General features: G+C 37.0%; 1 protein-coding gene across 3 annotated transcripts; it reads left to right on the top strand.

Moving 5' to 3' along the window:
- Window positions 1–1415: 1415 nt before the first annotated feature.
- On the top strand, window positions 1416–6703 carry LOC134840175 (short transient receptor potential channel 4-like). 3 transcript variants are annotated; one of them, XM_063855908.1, is made up of 3 exons: window positions 1416–1511; window positions 1952–2310; window positions 2802–6703. In XM_063855908.1, exon 3 carries the CDS (start codon window positions 2838–2840, stop codon window positions 6435–6437), a length of 3600 nt encoding a protein of 1199 aa, XP_063711978.1. In that variant the 5' UTR covers window positions 1416–1511; window positions 1952–2310; window positions 2802–2837; the 3' UTR covers window positions 6438–6703. The 3 variants fall into 3 exon arrangements, with proteins under 3 accessions (XP_063711978.1, XP_063711962.1, XP_063711969.1); XM_063855892.1 differs by having other exon boundaries at window positions 1952–2627; XM_063855899.1 differs by lacking the exon at window positions 1416–1511 and having other exon boundaries at window positions 1944–2627.
- The last annotated feature ends 10947 nt before the right edge of the window (window positions 6704–17650 follow it).

Raw genomic sequence — 17650 nt, 5'->3', positions numbered from 1 at the left:
ACGATTTATCCGGTACTCATATACGTTCCAAATGAAATTAACTATTTAATCTAATTAATCATATTAATACCCTAAAACGACGTTTAGCAAGTGTGGCCATAATTTCACGACAGTTTAAAGCATAGTTTAATTTTCCAAAGATCGAATAGAAGCTTCCACTATTTTTTAGATGATCTTCTAACTTAGTGACTCAAAAATGATTTCTTTGTGCCTCAGTTTTGATATTTGTTTTATTTTAAAACATTACACAGAATCTATAGTCCTTCCGTATTATTGTTCCGATCATTTGAAACATATGGAGGAACTTTGTATTCGTGTATTTTAGTTATGTCTTAATTTCCACGCAAAATGAAGTACCACGAATAATCATCGGAATGGGGCGGATTTTATATCAAATTAAAGCCCTTTCAGTCGTCATTCGATCGACTTTTAAGAATTTTGAACAAGTTTTCTCAGTGTCTAGAAAAGCCGCTAAGAAAACTTTTGACTTTTGCTCTAACTTCGAGCTAATGACGTTGGTAAAAAAAATGCAGGCTCACAATAGCTTATTTAGGCCTAATTGAAGCCGTGCGAATGTTGTTTTACTCGAGTAAATTAAGCTCTTGAATTTTTAGCGCCATAAACAAAAACTTAATTCTAATTTACAATTACTTTTTCGTTTTCCTAGCCAGTTTTCTACAGAAACTGTTTTTCAATTTGCCTATTTGACTCTGACTGCGGAGTATACTAAATTTCTACTTTTTCGCTCAGATCTTACTATCACACGACACAGAAAAAAAAACGTCACTAATTTGAAAAAAAAATGTCTTATTTAAAACTAAGGGTCGGAACATTCTGTGCTATTTGCACAGTGACAGAAACGTATCTTATTAATGCAGAACACTGAGAAACATCAAGATTTTCATTCAGCGACATTTTGACGGGTTGAGTGTTGTTAAAAGCACTTTCTGTGATTGATGAGAATGATGCTTTTTTAAAATCAAAGTAAAAGCTTTAATCTTGAACAAGCTTTGATTTGTGGTGAAAATATATGGTATGACGCTTTTGTTCAGTTAAGGACTTAAGATTAATTTGAAACAAAATTTTTCAAAATTACTTCAGGACTCGGCCTACTTGAACTTGCATTTCAGAAATCAGTTACATAGGAACCCAAAGGTTTCCCGCAGAATTCCATTTTACTCGAGGTCCACGTTTGAAATAGAATAGAAAATTATAATAAAAATTGGGCTGAAATTGGCAAAAAGTGGCAGTTTTACAACAAACTGAAAAAAACTCTAAATCAATTTATTGTACCAATAAGCACAAAACACGTATGTACTTGGCATTTTATCTTTCGTGGTTTGAAAATCGACATTTGATAATAAATCAGTGATGATGATTTAAAAGCTTTCAAGCACCATTGATGGATAGATGCCCCGGGAGCCTGCTGCAAAAAACCCATCGAGAATTTTCCTTACATTTTTCTATATTTTCTCTTCTTCCATTTTCACCATTTTGTTGGTGCTACTCAAGTAAGAGGAATTTAATCACAGTTTGTGCATTGCAGTAGCAATATGGAATGGGGAAAAATGGGCAGGAAGTAAACAGATATGAAAGTTGTTGAGGAGCTAAGGTTTAAAAAAGCATCGAAATTAAAGTAGGGATTCTGTATACCCGTACAGTCAACGTCTTTTTAATACCAACTTGTGCTCGTTGCTTAAAAAGCCGAAAAAAGCAGGATTTTGAAATTCGTTAAGCTTGATCTGCTTATCAAATTTGTTTTTGTTGAAACTTTATCTATATTTTAAATGTCGTCGACTTTTTAAATTGATTTGGTAAAAGAGATCAGAGAATATTAATTTCAAAATAATGATATTTTTCAATTTCGATTCCTTTCTCTTTCAAATAAAAAACAAAAAAACGTACTAGCATTTATTTGAGTGGTAGTCCGCATTTACATTCCGTATCACAGGCTGATCTGAGAAAATTGTTCGTCTGGTTTCTGCATATTTCTGCTTCGATGTTCTTCTGCTGTGCGGCTTCTACCTTTCATCGACGTATATGATGGCTACCAATAGATTACTCGTGGCCGTGACTAAAACCACTCTAATATGTGTATGCGAATTGAGGTTGCTGCGGGCTCTAATCCCCGAGAGGGGAAATTGTGATTAAAAAACGTGTTTGCGTTTGGCGTTAGTAGATCTACAGGAAATGGGTCTTCTTTTCACAAATTTTCAAACCAATTCATTGGAGGGCAAGGATAAAACACGAGAATGTGAACACAAATGCATTTTGATAAATGTACCCTCAAAACGGACTTAATCCGCAAACGTAAACCATCTTTTCACTTCAGCCAATACATTTGCTGATTTTGTTACTTAGGAAACGCAAAAAGATAAGAAAACACACGAAAGGATTTTTGCTGATCCTTCAATTTTAATTGGACAACCAAACCATTTACCAGTTTTTTAAGCTTTTTCCTGCACTCAGACAGTTATGCAATACAATTTGTTAATTGCTTTTTTTACCCAAATCTACTGACCAAAATACTTCCAATCATAAAATGCACCCATAATTTTATTCAAAAATTACTTAATCGGTTTTTCGATCTGCTAAACACTGTATATCAACAACAACACGAGATTAGGGTAAGTCAAACTTGAAATTTCTCCCCATGTTATACACCCAAGTTATAAAAAAAACTTCAGGTTATCTTGAATAATAATAATAATAATAATAATAATAATAATAATAATAATAATAATAATAATAATAATAATTTCAAAACATCATCAATGCTCAATATTTGCCATATTTTATAGGAATGTGAGAGCAACGAAAATCAGAGCAAGAAGAGGATGCCTACAAACTTCTACAGTACCAATGGCGAGGATAAGGACCGGATCCATCTGCACATCGTGCGAGGAGACACCGACACCTCCCCTGATGAGCGGCACTTCCTCAAGTCCGTCGAAAAGGGCGACTTCTCTAGTGTCCAGAACTTTCTAGAAGAGTCCGCCATCTACTTCAACATTAACATCAATTGCGTGGACGCTCTTGGCAGAACCGGACTCATCATTGCAATCGAGAATGAAAACATGGACATCATTGAACTTCTGCTGTCTTACAATGTTGAGCTCGGAGACGCTTTGCTATTTGCAATTGAAGAGGAAGTGCCTCAGGCAGTCGAGGTGTTGCTCAACTACAGGGTTCCCAAGGCCTCCAAGAAGGATCAGATGGCACTCATGAACGGAGGCAAGAAGCAGGAAAGTAACTTCACCCCCGATATCACGCCCGTGATCTTGGCTGCACACACCAACAATTACGAGATTCTGAAGACATTGATTGCACGGGGTGCAACTATTGTGAAACCACACGGCGTGAAATGCAGCTGCTACGAGTGCGTGCACAGTGCAACTTTTGACAGTTTGAGACACTCTCAGACTCGAATGAACGCCTACAGGGCACTGGCTAGCCCCTGTTTAATGATTCTATGTAGCGATGATCCCTTTCTGACTGCTTTTGAGATCAGCTGGGAGCTGTATCATTTGAGCTTTGGAGAAGTCGAATTTAAAGAAGAATACCAACGCCTGGCACACCAGTGCAGCAAATTTGCGGTGGATCTTCTGGACCAAACGAGAGGCAGTCAGGAGCTTAAAACTATTCTGAACCGAACTACCGATCCAATTGAAATTCTAGACTTGGAAGATAACGCAGACAGTGAAAAAGAGAACATGAACTTGTCCCGGTTCAAACTGGCTATAGATTACAGACAAAAAGAGTTCGTAGCTCACCCAAACTGCCAGCAGTTGCTGAGTCACATGTGGTACCAAGGTATCCCAGGCTGGAAGCAAGGAAACTGGATTTACAAACTGGCCTTCACTCTTCTGATCTCGTTCACTTTCCCTTTCACTTCAATTTTGTACGTCTGCTTTCCGTTCCTCAAATCCGCGGCTGTTCTGAAGAATCCGTTCGTCAAGTTCATAAACCACAGCGCATCTTACATTATGTTTCTCGTTCTTCTCGTGTTGGCTTCTACTGATACTTTCAACGACTTGGACGAGAACGAAACCCGATCCCGTCCACCGAACATCCCCGAGTGGATTATCGTGACATACGTAATGGCGTTCATTTGGAACGAAATGAAGGAGATTTACGACAGTGGATTCCTTGCTTATTCAACTGACTTGTGGAACATCATGGACTTCATTCAAAACTCACTTTACTTAGCAACTATATCACTCCGACTGGTCGTCTATTTCGGAGACACCCGTGAAATCAAGCGAGACCAGATGATTTCCAGTGACCCGATGCTAGTAGCCGAAGGATTGTTCGCAGTGGCCAATATCAGCAGCACTCTTCGCCTTCTGTTTCTCTTCACGGCTAACTCACAGCTCGGACCCCTGCAAATATCTCTCGGGCGCATGATCATCGACATCATGAAGTTCCTCTTCATCTTCGTCCTGGTTCTAGTGTCTTTCGCCAGTGGTATGAACCAGTTGTTGTACCTCGAATACCGCTACACTGATGCCGGAGAAGCCATAGATGGGTGCAAAGGCGTGACATGTGACCAACAGAACAATGAATTCTCCTCGATCTATCATTCGATGATTTCACTCTTTTGGACTGTAATGGGAATCGTCAACTTGAGCGCTATATCAGTAAACACTAAGCATGCCTTTACTGAACAGATGGCAATGTTTATGTACCTCGTATACCACATAATCGCGATTGTTGTGCTGCTGAACATGCTCATTGCGATGATGAATTTGTCTTATGAGCAAATAGAGACGAAAAGTGATAACGAATGGAAGTTTTCACGCTCTCGGCTTTGGATGAGTTACTTCGAGGAAGGAAAGACAGTTCCACCTCCCTTCAACATCATCATATCTCCAAAATCAGTATACAAGTTCGTCCTGCGAATCCGCACGCTATGCGTTTCGGATCTTCAGGAGCTGAAGCAACGCCAGAAAGCCACCAAAGTACAATCAAAGATGAGAGAATTAGAACGAAAATATCAAGATGTGATGACTAATTTGACACAGCGATACATTGCGAACTTGAAAAAGTCTCAAGACTACGCGCCGGTAACTGAAGATGACTTGAACGAGATTAAACAGGACATTTCTGCGTTTAGATATGAGGTTATCGAACTCCTACGACGAAGCGACGGCGAAGACGAAGCCGGGACAACCACTCGAAAAGCAAACGGGATGCGCACTTCAGGTACAAAAACAGGCGGAAACAAGACTAAGGCGTCGAGCAAAGGAAGAAAGTCTGTGGTTGCTGCTAACATGCATAGCGGCGCCAGTGTCGACAGCATGGCAACATCAGACGTCATTGTTAATGGAGTCAGTGCGACAGGTCAAGGTCAAAAAGTAGTAAAACTGAAGCCAGCAGAGAAAGAAAAAGACGAGATTAACACGGGACCAACAGCATACAAAAAAGAAACTCTGTTCAATTTCGAAACCAGCGACGAGCTTGTTAACATGCACAATTTGACATCACAGTATATGCAAGGAAACATCAGCAATACAATTAACACCAATTTAATCAACAACACGATGCTGTTCAAAACGGACAATCAGAATGAAGGCGTGGGTTACACTATGATGCCGGCATATTACGACAATTCACATGAGGTGTTTCGACAGCCATTTGTTCTTGTTCAGAGTCAAGAGAACCCAAATGAATTCCGAGTTCGCCGAATAGATCCGCCTGTTGAACGAGAGGAGCCGAAGCCTGAGTTTATGGACCAGATGAGTACCCATCCATGTGACATTGAAGGTCACTCGGGGTTCAGTAGTCCTCGGAGACCAAGCATTGCTTCGAATAGATCAACCGGGTCACAAAAGTTTGCAACATTTCAGAGCGGTGGCATGAGTGGGTTCCCAAATAAAGAACAAAACCCAAGTGAGAGTCTAGAAACGGATGGCAAAAATATCAACGAAATAGAATTTGAGTCGGTTACTCCTAAAAGCCAACACGAAAATGACTCTCTAGGTAAATTGAAAGAGGAGAAGGAGTCACAAGCAGCAGACGTTTCTATTTTGGACTCAAACGTCGGAATTGATTCTGAACATAAGAACGAGAAGGAAGTGCGCAAATCGGATACAAAGGAAACCCTGTTGAGCACGGGTGAATCTCTCAAGTCAGATGAGATAATAATGAGAACCGAGGATGTCAAATCGCTGACAGAAACAAATCAAAAAACCAAACTTGGGACCAAAAATAGAACCGATTCATTTGAGATGAAGAAAAAGACAGCCCCTTTGACTCCGCACGTGACTGAAAAGTATCCCCAGGGGTACACAGAGTACCAGGGCATCAAGTTTCTGCCCCCTAAGACTCCTAAATTCACCCCCATTACGCTAAATGGAACCACTAATGGGGTAGGTATTCCAAAACTGACCAAGCCGCTTCAGGATAATGCCACTTCTGCATCAACAACCAAATAGACCACTGCGAAGCGCAAATTCTCAGTAAACTTATTTCATTTATCTCGCCTAACGAACCAAATCATGGCTATTTCATCAGACTTCTAACATATCTAATAAAAACCTCCTCTCGTTAAGCTGCTAATACGGTTGTTTGAAATTATTTGATGAAAAATAATATTATACCAACACAAGCAAATGAAATTGCAGAGTTCTTGCTACCGTGTCTGTAAAAAATATTCCACATACGATTTTTTTTCTCCAAAAACAGGAGAACATACAATCTTTTCTTACAGCCGCTCAATTCCTTATGTACGAAACGAAGTACGATATCAGAACCCTGATTTACATATGAAACCGATTGAAAACATTCTGCGTTTAACCAGATTAAGTATAGTATCAATAACCCATCCATGCACCAAAAAGTTAGCTGCACCTTGGTTATAGATTTACTTTTAGTGCTGTTTCAAATGATCCCGTAGATCGATCCCTCTGAATTTCCTATTTTTGCTATAGTAGAGTTAATTTTCAAAGCGCTATGCATGCTCATCGTTCAGAAATGTGTCTCATCGTTTAATTCCCTTTTCTTTGAATGGACTCTAATTTCAATAGCAAAAGTTAATCTATAATTACACCTTTCGATGCTTCGTTAAAAGAGTCCACTAAAGCTATACAGCTATCCCATTTTTTTGTAACGTATATAATTTATCGAAACTGATTTAACGAATAATTTGCTGATTAAAAAAATCAAAAACAATCCGGTATTCTTCCTAAGTACTGAATTAAGCAGACTGAATTAAGTCGAATAAGGTGCCAAAAACTAGCCTCAAAATCTGACTCACTCAAAATGATTGAGCAGAAAAATAAGTTTTCGAGAAGAAAGTTCACTTGACGAGAAAACCCCGATCGCGTTTCTGAAGTTCTAGACAGATCGCTAAGCAACACAAAAAAATCAGGTTGCCATTTCGGACCATTTGTTTATTTTCAAAATTTGGCTCAATGGTTTACCGCGTTTTTTTCACGAAGTTTTATATTATTTTCATAAGATTTCAATAGAATGCTGAGTTTAATTATCTGAACGAAATGAACTGAAGTAGAAAAAAAAGTTGTAGAGAATATAAGTGTTTTTCGCTCTTTTGATCAACATGGAAAAACATGATTAACTTGAAATACAAGCGGAAAGTAAGACTTCTAAGATGCACAAAGCTTACATTTAATTAGTTCTAAGCAATTTTTCTCATCAAAGCTCTTCTGTAGAATTTTATGGTTACCAGAGGAATACAGTAGTAACTTCACTTTTTTGGCTCATATGTACTTTATTTTAGAGAACTTGGAGCGAATTTCGATTCTCAGAAAAGCAATAATGATACCGGAACAAAACACATTATATAAAACAAACTTGGCCGAGGGCAATTTGATTTATAGTTCAAAACGGTCAATGAATGGTTTTTAATCATTTATTTTTTTCGCATTCAATATTCTGCCCTCCGCAACCCCACCATCTAACAAATTATTCAGCAAACAGATCTTCAAAAAATAACGGACTATAAGAAGGATGATCAGTTTTAATTGCTAAACATAAAGCACAGTCGATAAAATCTCAGCGCTTATTGATAAAACAAAGTAAAAAAGAACTAAAATTATTAAAAGCTGCTTCTGCTGTATTTTTATCTCATTTTATCCAGGCTCAGTTCTTGTGGCCTCTTGAATAAAAAAAACAAGCTCAAATACTTTCCAAGAAAGAAACAGAATGTAGTCTGGCCATATAATGATCGGAAAATGCAAGTATTCAGACTCTAAAGTATTCAGACTCTAACTGACTTCGAATTCTTTCGCTGTTCTCCAAAGTCTTACAGACCAGCAAAAAAGATGGCTTTTATGCTGTTAACAGTTTGCTTGTTCGCACAATCAACATACAATCTGTTTCAAGTTAAAATCAATTTTTCTTCAAAACCAAATTATATTTTTGACAGTTTAGTTTGGATGAGCATATTATTTCTGAATGCAAAAACTACAAGCTGAATTTTCAAAAAACGGTAGTTTTAACTGTAAGATAGCTCACAAGCGCGCTTCGTAAAAACTAGCAAAAACACTATAAAGTTCTTTAGTGTAAAAAGATGAAGTGCAATAAGAAAAAATGAAACAAGCCTCGAATTAGTATAACTTCGGCCAGGTATCGGATACGATCTGCGACCTAAAGATTTCGAGTCTCACGCACAAACAACTCCGCCACGGATCACAATCACAAAGAAAGCAGAAAACAAAGAAAGCAGAAAACAGATGCTGTGAAATTTCCAATACTACAGATCGTGATAATAGCAAAAGTTCAGCCAAATAAGCGAACAATGTTGTTTGCGAATTCAGTTAGAAAAAAATCGTCGTACTAATAAAATACGCTCGCAAGCTCGATAGAGTAAAAAAAGTTAAACAAAATGTATAAGTGAAACAAAATAAGTAAAAAAAAATAAAAAAAAAAATACGCGTTTTGATTAATGATAGTTCATCCACAAAATTTTCCAAAACATACCGAACAAATGTAAGACCCGTTCTCGGCTGATTGTACATACAAAACTAGAAAACCGCTCGGAGTATATTGTTTCAAAAACTATCCCGACTTCCGTCCCGTAGGTTTTGTAAAGAAATGAATTTCAGAATATGCTTTTCATCAATTCCATAAATTGCTTTTCAGTATATTGAATTGCTTTTACCAAGAATTCCTTTATCGCCATTTTTCTCACACAAACAAGTCGTCAACACAGAGGAGAAGCTATGTTTTTAAAACAAAAATAAGAGAACAAAAGAAAACAGCTCTAAAAAAGAAAAGGTAGAAATAAACCTCGAATAACTAAAACTTCTGATATGTGCCGGATTCGAAACTATGTCCTCTAGATTTGGAGTCTCACGTTCTGGCAACTACTCCAAGGTTCATTGAAAACTTGTAATACTAGCCACTAATAAAGCAGCCACGGATGGTTATAAAGTGGCAAGGCTATGGAGAAAAAACTTCATAAAAAAGCATAATGCGCATCAAACCTCTGACCTTTGGAATAGGAGTGTTACCAGAATATCAGAATATACACCTTTGTACCAGGATACACAGAGTTATACGCAGAGTAGTTACAAACGATATAAAAGCTTATAACTGTGACAAAACGTTTTGCTTCTGAGAAAACTCACTTGAATCCATGAATATTATAGTTTCGTCCCTTTGAATATTAACGGTTCCGCTAATCGCTGTACTTTCATCTGAACAAACTTCATTTCTAGCACTGATTGACACTGTTTGGGCAATTTTGTGTCCCCCTGCAGTTCATTCAAATGGAACAAACATACTATTAAGCGTCAAAATAACTTTTGTACACTTACTGGATATCATTTTGTACACAAATATGAAATCTCGCACAAAAATAATGATTATTTGCTAGTCAACAGAAAAAATTACACCAAATACGCAATCAAAACAAGTATAGCCCGTTACTGTGCAAGTAGCTCAGAATGTTTCAACTATTATCTTCAAAAACTACAAAGTTTTTTTTTCAAAATAGTTTTTCCTGCGTGGTGTGATAAAATAATCTGATGTAAAACTATAACTCAGGCATATTCGACACTCATAGTAAAATAGACAAATAAGACAACAGATTTAGAAAAAAAGAGTAGAAAAACAAAAAATAATCTTGAAAAAAATATATTTTTTAAAATTTTTTTGAATTTTTGAGTGCCAAAATGGCTTTAAAAATCTCCGAAAACTCATTTTCCCCGATTAAAACTATGCATAAATTATTCTAAACAACCTGAAATGAGCATATGAGCATAAAAGGCTTGGAGTCTCTCTGGGATTGTAGCTTTTCCTGAGCTTTAGCGAGCTTATCGCTTGATTCGAGCCTCTTTAGGTGTTAAGTGTATTGTCGAGCTCTAACCGGCTCTTCACTGGAGAAAAAAAACATTAACTTGTCTTGTTAGAGGTCCACCAACATCAGCGCATTGCACAAAGTACATTTTTTCACAGCGCTGTTCAAACGCATTAGGTAGGTAATTTGACAGTAACACGAAGATTTTGGACTGATTTGATATTGCGTGGTGATTCCATTTTGCCGCGAATATAAAGACAACTAATTATGCGTCGTTTAATATTTGCATTAAAAAATTTTGGGATGGTAGTTATAGGTGATAAAAACTTATAGTTCTTCAAATTATTTCATAGCGTGAATTAGTTAGCGAAACGTTTCAATTTTTCAATGTAAGCTAATTAAGCGATAAACCTAAGCGTTGTCATATAGCTATTCCAGCGACAAATCTTTACAAAATTGTAATTGTTTCGTAGAGCAAATCGGTTCGCGAAAAGTTTATTTGTCTGTGCAAGCTGTTTAAGAGACGAAACTTTGAAACAATTCAAGTTTATTCATCCACCAAATCGATTCGTGAAAAGTTTAAGTTGTTCTAAGCAAGCTGTTTTTGCGATGAGTTTTTGAAATATTTAAAGATAATTCATAGCGCGAATCGGCGAAATTCGGAAAAAATTGGACAAAAACCATCTAACCTTGAGGTTGAATCGAGTTCACTTTAAAAAAGAATTGACTACTTCAAATAAAAATTCAAATAGATCAATGGCAAAAAACAGTAGAAAAACAAAAAACAATCTTGAAAAAAATATATTTCAAAATTTTTTTTGAATTTTTGAGTGCCAAAATGGCTTTAAAAATCTCCGAAAACTCATTTTCCCCGATTAAAATTATGCATAAATTATGCTAAACGACCTGAAATGAGCATAACTAAGCATGCTTGCTCGCATTACTTGGTCGAATTTAGACGCAGAATCAAAACATTCCAACCGGTTTTTCTCGACAAGAGAAAAATATTTGAGAATTTTTAATGTGGTTAGAATCACGACTGAAATGGCTTCAATATGATATCTCCCTCCACCAAGTCCGATGATAATTTGTAATACCTGATTTTGCGAGGAAAACATAGAAAAAAACTAAAACACACCCGAATACAAAGTTCTTCCCCATTTTGAAAACCTTAAATAATCATGCTTTCGTAGCGTTACATGCATCCCCCTTGCTTGGTTTTTCGAAAGATGAGCCAGGTTTTTTTTCCGGTCGTTCTTGCCGTCCTTCCTGCTAGTCTCTTTTGAGTTTACCTCTTTTCTTTGAGTCCTTCTAAACGCTTTGGTTATGTCGAGCATCTCTGGGTTTTTGGCTTTTGTCAAGCTCAATGGAAATCATCGCTTGCTTCGAGCCTCTGGATTCTAGAATTTTCTCCAACTTTAATGAACACACCGCTTGCTTGGAGTCACTCTGGGATTGTCGAACTTTAATGAACACATCACTTGCTTGGAGCAGGCTTGGCATGTTATTTAACATTGAATTTAACTTAGTGTTATTAATTATTTCTAACAGTGATGTTAGCTATTTCTTAGAAATATGAGTAATTCTTAGAAAAACACAACGCAACTATACTGCATGCTTGTCGCCGAAAGCTTGGTAGGCATCTGGTGTTCGTTAAGGCTTCGATAAAAAGTGTGTGGACTTCGCAGCAAGTCTGGTCAGCACATGCCCTGCAGCTTCAGGGCTTGAGAGGTGCTTTTCCACCCTGGGACTGACGTATGCGAAGCTTCATGCTCAACTCAGCGTTGAAAAAGCCGGAAAGTTGGCATTTCTGTTCAAGAAACTCAACTCTTGTTGATATGTTAATTTAATTAACAATTTAACAAAAATAACATGTTTTTTTTTCGATAAATAACAGTTAGTTTGTTATTTTTGTTTTTAACTTACATTTTGCCAACCCTGGCTTGGAGTCTCTCTGGGATTGTAGCTTTTCCTGAGCTTTAGCGAGCTTATCGCTTGAATCGAGCCTCTTAAGGTGTTAAGTGTATTGTCGAGCTCTAACCGGCTCTTCACTGGAGAAAAACAACATTAACTTGTCTTGTTAGAGGTCCACCAACATCAGCGCATTGCACAAAGTACATTTTTTCACAGCGCTGTTCAAACGCATTAGGTAGGTAATTTGACAGTAACACGAAGATTTTGGACTGATTTGATATTGCGTGGTGATTCCATTTTGCCGCGAATATAAAGACAACTAATTATGCGTCGTTTAATATTTGCATTGAAAAATTTTGGGATGGTAGTTATAGGTGATAAAAACTTATAGTTCTTCAAATTATTTCATAGCGTGAATTAGTTAGCAAAACGTTTCAATTTTTCAATGTAAATTATTTAAGCGATAAACCTAAGCGTTGTCATATAGCTATTCCAGCGACAAATCTTTACAAAATTGTAATTGTTTCGTAGACCAAATCGGTTTGCGAAAAGTTTAATTTGTCTGTGGAAGCTGTTTAAGAGATGAAACTTTGAAACAATTCAAGTTTATTCATCCACCAAATCGATTCGTGAATCGGCGAATTTTGCCAACCCTGGCTTGGAGTCTCTCTGGGATTGTAGCTTTTCCTGAGCTTTAGCGAGCTTATCGCTTGATTCGAGCCTCTTAAGGTGTTAAGTGTATTGTCGAGCTCTAACCGGCTCTTCACTGGAGAAAAACAACATTAACTTGTCTTGTTGGAGGTCCACCAACATCAGCGCATTGCACAAAGTACATTTTGTCACAGCGCTGTTCAAACGCATTAGGTAGGTAATTTGACAGTAACACGAAGATTTTGGACTGATTTGATATTGCGTGGTGATTCCATTTTGCCGCGAATATAAAGACAACTAATTATGCGTCGTTTAATATTTGCATTGAAAAATTTTGGGATGGTAGTTATAGGTAATAAAAACTTATAGTTCTTCAAATTATTTCATAGCGTGAATTAGTTAGCGAAACGTTTCAATTTTTCAATGTAAGCTATTTAAGCGATAAACCTAAGCGTTGTCATATAGCTATTCCAGCGACAAATCTTTACAAAATTGTAATTGTTTCGTAGACCAAATCGGTTCGCGAAAAGTTTAATTTGTCTGTGCAAGCTGTTTAAGAGATGAAACTTTGAAACAATTCAAGTTTATTCATCCACCAAATCGATTCGTGAAAAGTTTAAGTTGTTCTAAGCAAGCTGTTCAAGCGATGAGTTTTTGAAATATTTAAAGATAATTCATAGCGCGAATCGGCGAAATTCGGAAAAAATTGGACAAAAACCATCTAACCTTGAGGTTGAATCGAGTTCACTTTAAAAAAGAATTGACTACTTCAAATAAAAATTCAAATAGATCAATGGCAAAAAACAGTAGAAAAACAAAAAAACAATCTTGAAAAAAAATATATTTTTAAATTTTTTTTGAATTTTTGAGTGCCAAAATGGCTTTAAAAATCTCCGAAAACTCATTTTCCCCGATTAAAATTGTGCATTAAATTACGCTAAACGACCTGAAATGAGCATAACTAAGCATGCTTGCTCGCATTACTTGGTCGAATTTAGACGCAGAATCAAAACATTCCAACCGGTTTTTCTCGACAAGAGAAAAATATTTGAGAATTTTTAATGTGGTTAGAATCACGACTGAAAGCGTTACATGCATCGCCCTTGCTTGGATTTTCGAAATATGAGCCAGTTTTTTTTCCGGTCGATCTTGCCGTCCTTCCTGCTAGTCTCTTTTGAGTTTACCTCTTTTCTTTGAGTCCTTCTAAACGCTTTGGTTATGTCGAGCATCTCTGGGTTTTTGGCTTTTGTCAAGCTCAATGGAAATCATCGCTTGCTTCGAGCCTCTGGATTCTAGAATTTTCTCCAAATTTAATGAACACACCGCTTGCTTGGAGTCACTCTGGGGTTGTCGAACTTTAATGAACACACCACTTGCTTGGAGCAGGGTTGGCATGTTATTTAACATTGAATTTAACTTAGTGTTATTAATTATTTCTAACAGTGATGTTAGCTAATTCTTAGAAATACAACGCAACTATACTGCATGCTTGTCGCCGGAAGCTTGGTGGGCATCTGGTGCTCGTTAAGGCTTCGATAAAAAGTGTGTGGACTTCGCAGCAAGTCTGGTCAGCACATGCCCTGCAGCTTCAGGGCTTGAGAAGTGCTTTTCCACCCTGGGACTGACGTATGCGAAGCTTCGTGCTCAACTCAGCGTTGAAAAAGCCGGAAAGTTGGCATTTCTGTTCAAGAAACTCAACTCTTGTTGATATGTTAATTTAATTAACAATTTAACAAAAATAACATGTTTTTTTTCGATAAATAACAGTTAGTTTGTTATTTTTGTTTTTAACTTACATTTTGCGAACCCTGGCTTGGAGTCTCTCTGGGATTGTAGCTTTTCCTGAGCTTTAGCGAGCTTATCGCTTGATTCGAGCCTCTTAAGGTGTTAAGTGTATTGTCGAGCTCTAACGGGCTCATCACTGGTGAAAAACAACATTAACTTGTCTTGTTAGAGGTCCACCAACATCAGCGCATTGCACAAAGTACATTTTTTTACAGCGCTGTTCAAACGCAGTAGGTAGGTAATTTGACAGTAACACGAAGATTTTGGACTGATTTGATATTGCGTGGTGATTCCATTTTGCCGCGAATATAAAGACAACTAATTATGCGTCGTTTAATATTTGCATTGAGAAATTTTGGGATGGTAGTTATAGGTGATAAAAATTTATAGTTCTTCAAATTATTTCATAGCGTGAATTAGTTAGCGAAACGTTTCAATTTTTCAATGTAAGCTATTTAAGCGATAAACCTAAGCGTTGTCATATAGCTATTCCAGCGACAAATCTTTACAAAATTGTAATTGTTTCGTAGACCAAATCGGTTCGCGAAAAGTTTATTTGTCTGTGCAAGCTGTTTAAGAGACGAAACTTTGAAACAATTCAAGTTTATTCATCCACCAAATCGATTCGTGAAAAGTTTAAGTTTTTCTAAGCAAGCTGTTTTTGCGATGAGTTTTTGAAATATTTAAAGATAATTCATAGCGCGAATCGGCGAAATTCGGAAAAAATTGGACAAAAACCATCTAACCTTGAGGTTGAATCGAGTTCACTTTAAAAAAGAATTGACTACTTCAAATAAAAATTCATGAATCATCCAGACTTTAGAATGCTCGAGAATACAGAATTTTCGAGACCTTTTAAAGCTGCAGCTCAAAAAACTTTGTAAAACATGGCGCTCGACTTCACTACAATCTTGCTTTCAGTTGAAAAATGCGTCATTATCGCATTTTGACTTTCATTATATGTATTCAATTTAATTTCATTAAGTTAGACTTTTGAAAACTTTCATCATTTTTTACAATTTGGCAAAATGTTAAAAAAAAGGTTGATAGAGACCGGAATAAATGTTAAGCGGGTAAAAGATTGTGAGATTTTGTGTAAAAGTATCCGGAAACATACGTACGGTTCGAAAATTTAGATTTTCTTTGGGGCTTTATTTAACATGAATTTTAAGCGATTCCGCAGAAACTATATTCATCGCCTGCATGATTCACTGTATGACTCATTAATGCAGTCATAAGGAAGCTTGGATACCCAATCAAATATTGAAAACTTGATTTTGTTGAAACTTTGTTTTAGTTCTGCGAACTGTTTTTGTTTTCAAATATAGTAAAAAGTCAACTGTCTCAATCTTTCTTCACATGACTGTACAATGGATATCGGTACTTATAATGAGACGAAAGGAACCTGTAGTGATAATTGGGTCACAAAAATATAGATGTTCTTGAAGAAAAGTTTAAGCGCTCTGGATCTTTTGGAAACAGCTTTGACTTTCGTATAATTGCGTTGTAAGATCTTTATTAAAAGGATAGGACCCAGCTTTCATACTTTCTTTTTCCAGTGACCCAACTATCCTTCTTGTACCTGACAATTGCTATCACCTGGAAAATATTCAGGTTTAAATGAGCACCTAAGTTTTTAATATTAAAATAACATTAACGGGACCTGATTTTTTTATGACAGAATAAAAACCAAGCTACCAGAAAAATAACAAAAACAGATTTAAAACTTTAAAAAAAAAGGAAAAAAAAACTAAACTGCAAAAGAATTTGCGCAATCTGGGGAAGTAGCCCACTATTTAATCTTCGAGACTATTAGCTATTAGCACCATGTACGTCGACTGAACTACTGGCGCAATTAGATCTTATTGTAACGGCGTTCGAAGAAAATGATGGAAAAATTGTGCTCGGACTAGTTTTTTTCTCGTCTGGCAAACTCCGACTTTATAACTGGGAAATATTGACAGAATTTCTCTCTAAAACATTGATAATATGTGCTCTCAAAGTAAAAATATACTTTGTTGTCGTAATTATTCATGCAGTTTTGGATTTTTGTATGTTGGACCACTTTGACCAAGTTAGGATAATTTTGCTCGGTATTTTCCAGTTTAGTGCTAACGCGAAGCATAAACGACAATAAGATTTGGCTCAAAAATTATTACATATTCATTTAGGGCAAGCTGATTGGTCCAAATAACGCGAAAAAGTTTTTCGGACAGTTGAAAAGTTGTGTTGAGTGAAGGGAAACAATCTGTGCTGAAACTTTTATCCGAAGCAAATATGGGCGGATTATGGCAGAAGAGAGCAGCGGCATGCTTCCCTTGTGGCGGGCTTCCCCGAAGACCAGATCCCGAGAGTTTTAGGTGTCACCGCTGCGGATAGCCGCGACTCACTCGACTCGGTAAAACCTTACCAACCTGCTTTGAAGAATTTTATCGATGTCCTTTTAGTAGAAAAAAAAATTATCGTCCAGGTGTAGTTCAAAACGTATGAAAAGATGATCAGGCTCTAGGGATGGGGTTGATCGAGGCACACAATGCGGAAAGCACTCGTTATTGCGATGCTAAAAAACAGATGGAGGACACCCCCCTCAAGAATTCGACCACCTGCCGACCCAAAGGATCGCCCCTTTGTACTATTTTGAGATATCCATTTTTGGTGACGGACCCTAAAAACTTTCTAAAGGCGCCTTTGGCGCCATTATTTACTAATTTTGAGTGGGGAGCGCGCGCCAAAAAAACGGGATTTTGGTCAAAATTTTCCAAAAATTGCCTAAAAACGCCTTTTTTGGCATGTTTTTTCAAAATTTTGCCTGCGAAGCAGAAAATTTGGTCGAAATGGGGCCTTTTTAGTGATTTAGGAGAGCTCAGAAAATCAATTTGGTCGACCTAAAAAAAAGGTCAAAATTTTTGAAGATCCGCACCCCTCGAGAAAATCCTAGATCCGCCCCTGGTATGCATAAGGATTCGACGTCTATTTTTGAAGCTTTGATAACATTCTAACAAAGAGAATGCGCGTATCAGGTCAAATCTATGAGTG

This window comes from Symsagittifera roscoffensis, chromosome 1, assembly GCF_963678635.1.
Source record: "Symsagittifera roscoffensis chromosome 1, txSymRosc1.1, whole genome shotgun sequence".
Taxonomy (NCBI): domain Eukaryota; kingdom Metazoa; phylum Xenacoelomorpha; order Acoela; family Convolutidae; genus Symsagittifera; species Symsagittifera roscoffensis.
This window is presented reverse-complemented; position numbering and strand designations above follow the sequence as displayed.